General features: G+C 38.5%; 2 protein-coding genes and 1 long non-coding RNA gene across 9 annotated transcripts in view; 2 read left to right on the top strand and 1 right to left on the bottom strand.

Annotated features, from left to right (window-relative positions):
• Positions 1–2,849, top strand: part of LOC145232048 (uncharacterized) — a 31,908-nt gene extending 29,059 nt beyond the window's left edge. For all 3 annotated transcript variants that reach the window (XM_080096549.1, XM_080096548.1, XM_080096550.1), the window contains 5 exons: positions 97–195; positions 476–574; positions 832–947; positions 1,400–1,559; positions 2,121–2,849. In XM_080096549.1, coding sequence (XP_079952675.1) covers positions 97–195; positions 476–574; positions 832–947; positions 1,400–1,559; positions 2,121–2,241 — 595 coding nt within the window. In that variant the 3' untranslated portion in view covers positions 2,242–2,849. The remainder of the gene's footprint in view (positions 1–96; positions 196–475; positions 575–831; positions 948–1,399; positions 1,560–2,120) is intronic.
• Positions 2,850–2,899: 50 nt separating this feature from the next.
• Positions 2,900–10,599, bottom strand: LOC145232049 (ribonuclease inhibitor-like). Of its 5 annotated transcripts, none has more exons than XM_080096555.1 (8): positions 10,377–10,599; positions 8,626–8,870; positions 8,151–8,312; positions 7,661–7,828; positions 7,144–7,305; positions 6,567–6,732; positions 6,016–6,189; positions 2,900–4,364 (listed from the first exon to the last, which is right to left on the bottom strand). In XM_080096555.1, the coding sequence occupies exons 1-7, from the start codon at positions 10,459–10,461 to the stop codon at positions 6,026–6,028; spliced, it is 1,152 nt and encodes a 383-aa protein (XP_079952681.1). In that variant the 5' UTR covers positions 10,462–10,599; the 3' UTR covers positions 2,900–4,364; positions 6,016–6,025. The 5 variants fall into 5 exon arrangements, with proteins under 5 accessions (XP_079952681.1, XP_079952679.1, XP_079952677.1 ...); XM_080096553.1 differs by having other exon boundaries at positions 6,571–6,732; XM_080096551.1 differs by lacking the exon at positions 2,900–4,364 and adding an exon at positions 4,959–5,151 and having other exon boundaries at positions 6,571–6,732.
• LOC145232050 (uncharacterized) lies at positions 7,796–8,640 on the top strand. The gene is made up of 3 exons (XR_013860819.1): positions 7,796–7,862; positions 8,153–8,319; positions 8,577–8,640. It is a non-coding gene; the product is annotated as an uncharacterized LOC145232050 (long non-coding RNA).
• Positions 10,600–12,340: the final 1,741 nt, after the last annotated feature.

Here is a 12,340-nt window from a genome sequence, read left to right as displayed (position 1 = left end):
TTCCAAATAAATCCTTTATTTCTGTTTCAAAACATTAAACGATTTTTCAATGTTTTTTGCATTAATATACAACTCTAACTTTGTTTTACTGTACAGATTACGAGGCACTTTACGTAGCTCTTCCCCCGATTCAAACGGAATCAAGTCGCCAACTTTAAGCCCGGTTTCAACCCTTGAACGAAATCGCCAAAACAGGTAAAAACTTGTGGATCTCGTTTATATAAGCTTACCTTGGAGTGGCAGATGTACATAAGTTCAAATTAACGTCGGGTTGATTTGTAACTGTCAGCGGTTTTCACAGCCATAAACTTCAGGCTACTTAAACTTCAAACTAAAAGACACAATAACACGAATAAAATGATATATGCGCTTGATTTGTGCACAGTCACACATAGGGTAAGATAAAACCCAAGTTTTTACACAAAAGGGCTAGTTAATGACGCCAAACTTTATGTAAGCGCTGATTGTTCATCAGATTCAGCACATCGAGTTTGGAGCGACGACGTCGTGTTCATTCTTCATCAACAACATCCAGGGATGATTTCAAAGCTCTTCTGCTACAAAGTTTCTCAAAGTAGGTTCAACATTCTTTATCAGCTGAATAATAAAGTTTATAGAACGAAATAAAAAAGATTTTTAACGTGTTGTGAACGGATTATTAGTAAAGAAAAAGAAATTGTTTTGTAAAAGATTAATATATTGCTAAAATAAAATAAAAGGAGTGTTTTTGTCCCCATATCGCAGATACGAAATAAATGTAGTGGAGGTTTCAAACTTTGAAATTGCACGTTTTTATTCCTTCACATCTGTAACAAAGTAAATGTATTTAAGAACTGGTTCGGGAAACCAAATGACAGCAGCGGAGAAACTTCAACGGAGCAGTTTGCAGAACGGAAGGTCAAACGGGTCACCACGTGAGGGCGGTGACGGGCTCGACACCATGAATGGTAAGTGTGTGGTCTAAAATATTTAGTGTGACTTTGCGATTGTTGTCAGGAAGCAAATAATAAAAAAAATCAAAAATGTTGCGAAGTTTTAAAATTAGCCGCGATTGTAAAACTTTAACTAAGTTATCGTTTTAACTGGTGTGATGCTTGACAAAAATGCTCGTTGTTTTAAAGAACTTGTAATATATCTCGTGTTTTAGAGCTTGATGACGAAATGTGGCTGTGCAAGAAAACAATAGAGCTTCATTTTGCTGATATATTTTGCCCCAAAACGGTCTTACTTAAATTAAAGTTTTTAAAACAAATCTTCATTCAGCTCTTTTTGGGTATGGCGTTTTAGTACAAGCTAAAGTTAGAAAGGAAAAATATTGTTGTACAAGTTTTGTGCTCATTTACACCTCGTCTTTGTGAGCAAATAATCGTCGCTCACCCAATCATAATTTTTCCCACAGACGGAGGCAGAAGTCGGATCCCATCCGCCGGAGATTTGAGGGCAGCGATGAATTCAGGTCGACCTGGCAGGAAAACCAACCGATACAGTCCTGATGCGAGGAAATCATTTGCCGGTTTCCCTAGCAACAAGAAACACCCGCCAATATCAATGAGAGGAAGGTAATTATCAGACTGACACGTTGTCGTGAACTTAACACGCCCGTGAGAGGTTGTATTTGATTTACCTCAAAATTAATATTTGCCTTCAAATGTTGTGGAGTAAATTGTCTTATTCTGCGGTCTTTGTAACTAGCATCAATTTTATTGAAATTTTGGTTGAATCTAATTTTTTAACAACCGAAACCGACGCATCATGCAGCTAAAGAGCCGGGCAAGAAAAAAACTTTCTAGTATAAACAGTGTGTAGTATTTTATGCAATTACGAGTCACCAGAGACTCGGTACGACAGATGGATGCAACAGTCGCATATAATAACATACTGAAAACTTTGACAAGTCATCTACCGTTTTTTCTAAGATTTATATATTTCACTTAAGTAATAGGCATCAACAGTATCTAAAAACTAAAAACAACAACAGCGATAAAGAATGGAATACAAGTTAAACTGTAAAATGCAGAAAAGAGTTGTAAATACCTAATTCATCTTGTAGCCTTGACACCGTTTGCACTGACTATGTTTCTAACGTTGAAGAATCTAACCCGAATTACTTTTGTTTCCAGACACAACATTCGCAGTCAGACTCCAACCCGACCGATGATGTCGATATTAGAGGATAGTGAGACGGAAAGATCACCTGAGAAACCGGAAGAGGAGGAATCATCCGGTGCAACATCCGTCTGAGCATCCATCGTTGCCACCAACCACGCGGAGGTTGCTGCTCTTTGAACCGGGAGGGAGAAGGAAAGAGAAAGCGAGGAGGAGAGTGAGAGAAGAAGGAGAGAGCGCTCAGTGACGTCATAATCGCCTCAGACATTTTAGAGCTTGTTCATTGTTTCTTATTGTTATCATTGTGCGTTTTTGCTGTTTCTAATCCCTTCAACTTTCAATCGCGCGTTTCATGCCCTTAGTGACGTCATATATGACCTTTCAACCTTTGGGAAAATCCCCTAAAAGCAGAAACTGCCTTTTAAGAGGGGGAAAAAACTTTAAAAGAATCTCAAGTATTTCAATTTTTTTTCTTTTTATGAAAATATATTTTTAAGCAGAATATGAAAAAGGGATTAAGACGTCACTTGCAAGTTGGTTATCGTTATTCGGACGTTTTCTGAAAACGATTTTAGTCATTTTGACCACAATGACCGCGGTTGCTGTATTGTTTCATGATACTGTGAGTGCCTGATCATCTACATAACTTGATGTGATAAGCGACTTTGCACAATTCAACGCATTTTGTGGCTGCAATTGTCAAAATTGAACCAACCAATAGAGCATTGCGCTGCAACACGTGATCTGGACAGTTTGTGAATCTGGGTAAAAGGTCTGCGCCGGGAAATGATTGTTCGAAACGAAGAATGGTTTTTATGTAGTTTTTTATGTTTATTATTCGGACAAAACGGCAGAGTAACATATTGATAAAATATTTACGATTCGTTCAAAACACTGTGAGAATGTAGGGATAAAAATACCAAAATAATAATTTAGTTTAATGTGATGGAGAACATAACAAATTCATGACTGGGATTAGCCCGGAAGTCTATGCAGACAAGCGATCACGGTACACTCGTATATAAATCACAGTAAGCCAGGCCCATTGAAAGTGGAGATGCACTGAATTAGGTGGGTCGAAACGGAATATTCAACAGTTGTGGGGAACCAACCGAATCATTTTTGTACGTTACGCGTTTGACATGAAAACATAATTTTTTTCTACCAGGCAAACAGTGGTGCTACACAACAGTATAGTTGCGTTTTATTATCATTCTAGTTATGCGGTGTTTAAGATTGCCAGCCTCCAACCGATTTCTGACTTTTTGTCTGGGGTGGGGAAAAAGCACATGCTTAAAATGTCACAAAAGTAGACGCGAGTTATGGCGCAGTTTGAAACATTGTGTATAGCAGTGCTCTTCAACCTTTTTTGGTTTGGTGAACCCTTAAAGTTGTTGTGACGAACTCGTGCACCCTGTTTACTTATCCTGTTGGCAAACTGAGATAAAAAGCGATATGAAAAAAAAAACTTTTGACGTAAATTAACGCCAATCCGCACTCTACGCAAACGTCTTTTGCCGTAGATATACGTCAACCGCACTGAAAGTGCAAGACATCAACATTTAAAAAAATACAGAGGTTTATTTATATATTAGTTGAAACCTACATATTTTTTCTAATATCCTGAGATTCAAATATTAATGGTCCATTAAAAGTTTGTGATGCACCCTTGTATACCTTTTTGTACTGGTGCACCCCATGCATATTTTGGTGCACCCTGGGTGCACCGTGCACACCGGTTGAAGAGCATTGGTGTATAGTGCCTTATGAAGCAAATAGACTCGTTTAACGCTTTTACTTTGTGTTCGTATAAGATTCGCATTCGGCCGAAACCGAATTTGGTAAATGACGGATTCGGCAAACCGAATACTCGTTGTATGTCTAATTGAAAGCGTAACACCAAATTAGGCCTGAAAGACTGTTTCAATTCAATATAACGTTTCGAACACGCTTGGTGCACTGTAGTTTAATGTCGTCCTCCATGTACTAAGAATATTCTTGAGCTTAGAACTGGCAAGTTGCTTTTGTGTGGTTGAGGAACGAAGAAAAAATCTCGAATGAAACGTTGTGAGGATAAGTGCCTTATTAGTGCCTAGGTAGTGGATTTCCTGATAATAAATTCGCCTTTTCTTTTTCCGCAATTCCGATATTGCTTTCCAACAACCCGGAGATTTTTGCTCGAAGCCAAACTCGTCATCTGTAGGCTAATTTTTATGTTTTTGCTGGTAAGTTTTGGTCCAAAACATTCCTCATCGTTCCTGAAACAAAGTTTTGTTGTATTTTTTTTTATTTGAAACTTTATGTGGATTTGGGCTTTCGCCGAGGAATTCAAGAAAGTGTTGCAGAGTAAAAGTCGTAGGGAGTCGAAGATTTTATAAGGAGTCTGAAATGGAGACGCATTTTGAGTGTTTCTCAGAGTCAAATATCCAGTGTCCTTGAAAATGCAGCAAAAAATACCCTTTATTTGCGATGGATGTTTTGTAAAACAACGACGAATCCTGCTTTAACAGTTCAACACACCGACAATAAAGCGGCCGCAACATGTAATTTTAATTGTTATACACTTGGGCTAGGTTGGTAGCGTTACTATAAACCCCTTTTACGAATTCGCTTAAAAACAGTTTCTCTGGAACAAATCTTGTGATTTTCCCGGGCTTGATTGCGTTTTAGTGCTGTTTGACGTCAGGTCACGTCTAGCAACTGGTTACTTAGCTAGTTTATTATTCAAAAATACTAATACGCACACAGGCCCGAATCAAGCCCAAAAAGCCTGGCTCCGATCTGCAACTTTACATACTGGCTTACTTATCATATGCGGGACTTAAAACCGAATGCATGTGGACAAATAAATCTACAAGAAACCAGATAAACTTTTATTTTCCGTATATTTTAGCCTGACAGGTGATGCTAAAAGTCACATAAATTTGCGTTATTTTCCACATCGTGGTCCAACGCTCCAGGAGGAATGTTGACGGAACAACCACTGCTGTGAATGCAACCTCCCTCAGCTCCGATGCTGGCACTTCTCGTCACTGTAGTCGAGTGCTGCAGGTCAATATGTAGGCCGTTGTTGGTGGGTTTTTCGCCAATTAAATTCATGCAAGCAATATCGAGAGGATGCGGGTTCAAATACCAGATGTGAAAGTTGATTCATAAATTAAAAACTTTAATGGTCTAAACCAGGGGTGGGCAACCTGCGGCCCGCGGGCCACATGTGGCCCTTGATTAAATGTTGTGCGGCCCGCGGAGACACTTGTATTTCAAATGTACTGGCAAACGAGTCCAACTACTATATATTTTTGAGCAGTTTAGTGCGCCTGGTGCTATTTTTCTGCGACCTGACAATATACTGCGAAAATCAAATGCGAGTTTTACTTGTAGTAAGGCATGTTTGGTATGCAACGAAATAAAATCACCTTGTGTCATATAAAGGTGCGGCCCGCGATCTTATTATTGCAATTGTATTTGGCCCCACAGTTACAAAGGTTGCCCACCCCTGGTCTAAACTTAAAGCGCGAGTCCCGGAAAGACTCCTGTTGTGGGTTCGAATCCCATCGCAGGCTGGATTTTTTTAGCCTGCGCTTTGCCATCTGAGAATACTTGGGAGACTGGCTGATTCGGTATGACGCCTTTAATGGCCTGGCGTACTGTGCTTCATAAATGAGTGTGTCGTGATCGTTGGTCTGCATAGAGTAGACGTTTCAGGACTGATCCCAGTTACGAATTTATACCTTAACCGTCTTACATTATTGCTACCCAAAAAAGTATTCGATATGTTAACTTGATAAATTTGTTTTTTTCGGGATTTAGGATTATTCAGCGACCAACCGCGAGCTTTATATTACCAAATTTTAACTTTTTTTTTGTTCGGACATCAAAAGTTTCGATTCAGATTGTGTAAAATCAAACCTGTTCATCTTTATCCACGTGATTCTGCTCCTCCTTTTCCTCCTGCTCCTCCAATATCAGATGACTCTGCTTCTGGATGCAAGGGATGAGGAGGACTTCCACATCTGGATTTGTTGGAAGAAAATCCTGGTCGAGGTTTTCTGTCGGGTTTTCTCGAAGATCGATCATCTTCAACTGAGATAATACAAAAGTGTTTGTTGCAAAACGGTGAGCACACAAGGTGAGGTTTATTGCTTATTTCAAGTGCTATTCATCATCTAAGAGGGTGAAAGGTAAAATGTTTTCTTTGTTTTATTTTGTTCGAACTTTTGGAGTCTGAACAAAAACTATTGGTGCCAAACGTAAAATGCATATTTTCTGTAAAATTTCCTCATTTCAATAGGCTGCAAATTACAGAAGCAAAACAAAAAAACTATTCTGAGGTGACTTTGCGGCTATACTGATAAAAAAGCGTTTTGGTCGACTTTTGCCTTAAAAAAATCATCAACAGGGTTTAGAAAAAGGTTTGCAAATAATTATTTCTTTGTGTTAAATGTGATTTAGAACATGACCTACGTGGGTCAGTTGCTCGTCAATCCCCTCTAAAAGAAGTTTCACAGCAAATGGCAGAACACTGCAACTTCTCAAACCCAACGTGACAAGGTTGTTGATGCACTGGGATAGATATCGTATACCCGTCAAACCGATCGGGTTGAAACTGAGATCAAGTTCCTGTAACTAAAATATTTTGTCTTGATGGGGTTTCTTTCTCAGAATGAAACTAATGATGAGGTTTTACGGAAGTCATTCACGCCTATATTTTGTCATCAGAAGATAAACAAGCATTAAATCCGCAAAAACGAATATTGTTTGTTTGATACGAACTTAAAAAGTAGTTTGATCATAAACATAACTGCCAGAGAACCTGTGTATAAAGAATACATCTTTGTGCAGACGTTTTAACAATCTCTGCTATCATCATCAGTACAGCTTGTCAACTGATCTTGTAACAACGTTTGCACCAGGATGTATTGTATAAACACAGGTTCTCTGGCTTATGTTGTTTAATTAAATCACACATAGTCTTCAGTTCAGGAAAAACAATTGGACATTTTGTTTTTTCCTTAACACTTACTCAGTACAACTTACTGGTTGTAGAAGTTTGTTAACTGCATCAGAGATAACTTGGACATCTGTAGGTTGAACCAAGCAGTGTTCGATGTAAAGCGACTCGATGTTGTACAAACATTGAGACAAATATTCACAGGATCTTCTACCGAGAGGATTGTTTCCCAAATCAAGGTATTTCATCTTTGAACAAGTTTGGGATTGTAGTGTGTAGTTTTGAGTATTCACTGCATCAATGGTTTATGAGCGAATTTAACGCAGTCAACCGTAGCGATTTGGTGCAATATTTTGTGAGGATTCTTATTTAACAGAACCAAGGTATCATATCAGCTTGTTTTAAATCATTTAATGCAAAAAAGGGTAATTATTTTTTTAATTTTGTTGCATTAAGATTTTAAAATTATTTTTTTATTAAACTGGTTTTACTTAAAATAAAAAAGCAATTCATAAAAAAAGTATTTTGAGGATCGTTTGGACCGAACCATGATATTAAAGCTGGCCATATTTTGTTACTCGCTCGTGAATGCGCTTTGCTTACGGGTTTAGAAAGTTTGCAGATAGATTTGCTGATCAGACAAACTCCAGAAGTTTGGATGTCGCATTCTGCAAGCTTGAGACTCTTAATATTTCGGAGACACCGGTGCTCACATAGAGATCGTATACCCACTGATCCGATTTTGTTTCCATTTAAACTGAGAAGTTTGAGCTGTAGAAGCAAAACAAAGCCAACATAATCTGAGGTATTTAATGACTGTACATCGTTCACTTGGTTCTAAGCCTTTGTTTTTTTCAAAAAAAAATCTATAATATACAATACCACTGAATTCGCGTAGTACAGTGCACGCCAAACATGGGGAAAAATTCGTGCACTGTACTACGCACATTCAGTTTTATTTACCCCGATGAAGGCGACCTGTATAGGACGTCGAAACGTCGGAATAAAAATACAATTGCCAGAAGAGCTATATAGTTGATATAATGCCTGGCGGCAATAGATTGTATGTTTACAATTCATTGTTTCAACTTACAGCGCTGGGCAACCGACCAATCGCGTCGGCCAAAATCCTCACGTGATGCGGTTTGACGTCACACGATTCCAGACATAACTTTTCGATGTTGAGCATGGAACGCGAGATCGCTGTGACGTCACAATCGCGAAGCAGACAACCGCGCAAGTGGAGCTCCTTCAACTGAAAAGTAACGAAATGATTATACTAAATTTCGAAATTGATCAGCATTCTTGAAAAATGTGATCATGGGTTTGTCGAAATTTGCTTTTTTAGACAGTTGATTATATTAAGCGATTGAATTGCCATTGAAAAATCGCGCTAACTGCATGGAACGCTGTATTTGAGTTATTTGAATCAGAAAAAGCCAATTAAATCTAAAGAATTATTCAAAAACGACAAAATAAAATTTTATGTTTGTAATTGCTGTCTCATTTTTATTTACAGTGGACGTCAAAAATAGAAATCAAAATATAAACGAGCTCTCCCGCCCCACCTGATGGTCGTTGTCCACGATTTCTTGCAGCAACATTTCCAATCCCGAACCAGTGAACGATGCTGAAATATTCAACACCAGTTTTTCACTTCTCCTTTCTCGAAGTTTGCGACACAAAGCAGCAACTTCATCGGCGCACACGTCACCGGTGACGTCAATATCAGCGGTACATACGCTATTAATGACGTCACATCGATTTGTGAGTTGTGGCGATTGTCGCTTGGATTTCAAAGGAGTCTTGCAACCTGAACAAAGCAAGAAATATCAGTTTTGAAAGTTCCACTGAACAATTATTAGCAGAAAATAAAAATGATCCCGACATGAGCAAACAAACGGCTAAAAAACGTTACAAAAATTACGATAAATAGGCTGTTGCTGCCAGATATAATGTATAAACGAGTATTGTTCTTTCAGTACTTTTTATTATAAACGTTTTGACGACCTATACGAGACGCCTTTATCAGGATAATGGCATACCTTGAAAAAAAATCCTATAAAGCGGCATAAGCATCAAAAGTCAAGCACATAACTAAAAAACAGCCATATATTACGGTGTTGTTTACCGCGGTGACACATTGTTCCTATTTTAACGTTGTATCCAAAAGTTGCAGAGCCTTTGTTTCTGTGTTTGACAAACGAGCTTGTGCATCATGGTAACGTTTTAAAAACAAAGCTGTAAATTCCAACTGGACAGTAGAATTCCTGTTGTATATACGACCGTGTACCAGACGAAAAGCGACCGGTGTGTTTACAGCAAACACAGACGCATGTTGGTATTTACATTTCAACTTTACAAACACTATTTATGTAAACATGAGGGGACAGACGCCCAGCAATATGTTTGAAGCTTTCCTAAGGTTTAGCTGGGTGCAAACAACTTTGTTTAGTTTCTGTTTAGCTTAGCTGGATCAAAACACTTCATACGAATTCTTTATTACTTTTGTTTTAATCTGGCATGTAGAAAACCCCGAGCGTCTCGATTTAACGAAACGCAGGCAACCTGCTGCTACTGTGGTTGACAAATAACAGACACAATCCGGCCAACAATAAATTAAATTGCCGCTTTTGAAGTTCCTTAACCTTTCGTAGGCGTCGCTTACTGTGGTATAGCGAATCCTTCTAGGGCAGGGGTTCTTAACCAGGGGTGCGAGAACTGTTCCTTGGGGTGCGGGGAGACTAAATCATTAAGGTTGGTTAGGTCTGTTATATATAAATACAAAAACCCAGCGGGGTGCGAAAATTGGTTGGTGATTGGAAAGGGGTGCAGCAAGGAAAAAAGGTTAAGAACCACTGTTCTAGGGAATCAACAATCGTTGAATTTTGCCACACACCGTTTACAGTAATCTTTAAACACAAGGCAAATCTTTAAACACAAGGCAAATCTTTAAACACAAGGCAAATCTTTAAACACAAGGCAAATCTTTAAACACGTTAACATAAGGTTGCTGCTTTCATAACTTTGCATTTAAGATGCTTATCGACATTTTCTATACTATTCTCATTTATCAGTTGCATCAAACGCTTAAACTTATCAAAGGTTCGTATTTTCACTCCATTTGCCTTCTGGACTCACGTTTTTTGCCTGTAGGCTGCGCCATTTGGGATTCATATTTGATGTTTCAGCCTATCGTATATTTTGGTGTTTTATTTCTTTAAGCTGAAAAAATTGCCAATGCCAAAATATGGCTTTCACAAAAAAACACTCAGGACCTTTAGTGAGCAAAACTAAAAAATTATGATTATACGCTTACCAAGGTTTTCGTTGTTATAGGAACTACCATGACCGTGACCATCACATGACCTTTGACATATTTCCGAGACCGATCCTTCTGGCATTATGCATTCACCAAAGCATTGCAGACATTTAAAATCGCACTAATGACTGTAACTACCACAACCTATAGCTGCGATGTGTGTTGACGGTCGACCTGCGTGTTGAACGATCTCGGTCTGTTGTTTTGTTGAACCTGCAAACTATAAGGGCGAATGCCGGTTTACGCTTGGCGGGTTTTTGCAGCCCTAACAACCGCTGATAGAAAGGTCGGTACGGTTGCGGGTGTGAAAAGGAATTCAAAACAACAGTTAAAGCTATCAATATCACTGTTTGTTAATTACTTTATAAAGCACATCTTTTACTGTTGCTGCAAGTATCCGACTAAATTCGTTTAATCTGAGGCTTTTTGCACCCGAGAGGTATACCGCCCAAGTACGAGTAAAAATTGAAAAATAAAACATTTGATACAACGCAGCTTTCGAGGGAAGGTGACTTCTTATTTCAACAGTGTGTAAAAAGTTCAGCATCGCTGGTTGAAGCAAATCGATAAAAACTAGTTGGTATCGGCTTCATAACTAAATTAATGCGACGGGACGTTGCCATATAGGGTCAAACACTTTAACTTTTAGTGCAACAACAAAATTCTCTTATTTACAACGTTCTACCACTGGGCTCATTCGCTTTTGCTTAGCTGCATGATTTTGACCTTTAAGCTTCATATCTGACTTTTGCCATAACCATGAAATTCTGGGCCTAATATACACCTGTTATAGTGATAGAATTCACTATGTCTAATTTTTCTTCTGAGTGATCTGCGTCTGGGAACTAGGCTATTGGCAAAACTGATGTTTGCTCGCTAAGAATCGCTTCAATGCATTTTGGGTGGAAAGAAGCTTTTGACATTTTGCTTGAAACATTACTGGCATTCCCATGGGAACAAACTGTTAGCAATTACCCTTTGAAAACTTCAAGCGATGAAATTAAAGTGTTTGTCTGGCAAAGTGGCTAAACCCGCAAGTCTAGCAGACATGTTTACATCACAACGTAAAGTTACAGGCCAACGCGGATTTGAGTTCAAAATTTGTGAAATCAACAACAACTTTTTAGAGCAGGGGTGTGCAACCATGGCTTGCAGGACAAATGTGGCCCATTGATCAACCGTTGTGCGGCCCGCGAAGACATTTGGATAACTTACAAATGTACTGACAAACGAGTCCAACTATTATATATTTTCAAGCAGATTAATGCACCCGATACTATTTTTCTGCGACTAGGCAATATGCGGTTAGAATCAAATACCAAACTTTTTTGTCAACTCAATATAGGCATATTTGGTATGCAACCAAGTAAAATCACATTGTGTTATATAAAGGTGCGTCCCACGATCTAATCATGACAGCTGTATTTGGTCACACAGTAACAAAGGTTGCACAACCCTGTTTTAAAGCATAATCATGCAGTTCTTTCACACATTTGTTTCTGAAAACGCAATTCCATTTTACCCTTACCATCCTGTTTTGGTCAAACTTAGCTTTCCATTGCACATATGACCGATCTCAATGGAATGTATTTTTTGGCTTTGTGCCACAACAGCTTAGGAAATACCCTTGAACAAGTGCCCCCAAAAATATGGGTACTTTCTACCGTAAATTCTTTGTGTTTCTATCGCCATTCGGTTAAAGTTTTTTGTGAACATGAAGTCATGGATGTGAAATTTTGTGCCTGTATTTTCCGACCTCAATGGAATGTTTTTTGGGGCCCTTGTGCCATTACAACTTTGGAAAATACCCTTGCACCCATTGTTCCCCAATAATATGGGTACTTTCTACCGTAAATTCTTAATATCTCCGCAAAATGTGTTAAAGTTTTTTTTGCGAACATGGATGAAATTTGAATTTACATATTGCGCCTGTTTTTCTGCTACACAACAGTTTTTTATGT

The sequence above is a fragment of the Phallusia mammillata genome, chromosome 6 (assembly GCF_965637545.1).
Source record: "Phallusia mammillata chromosome 6, kaPhaMamm4.hap1.1, whole genome shotgun sequence".
In the NCBI taxonomy this organism is placed as follows: domain Eukaryota; kingdom Metazoa; phylum Chordata; class Ascidiacea; order Phlebobranchia; family Ascidiidae; genus Phallusia; species Phallusia mammillata.
This window is presented reverse-complemented; position numbering and strand designations above follow the sequence as displayed.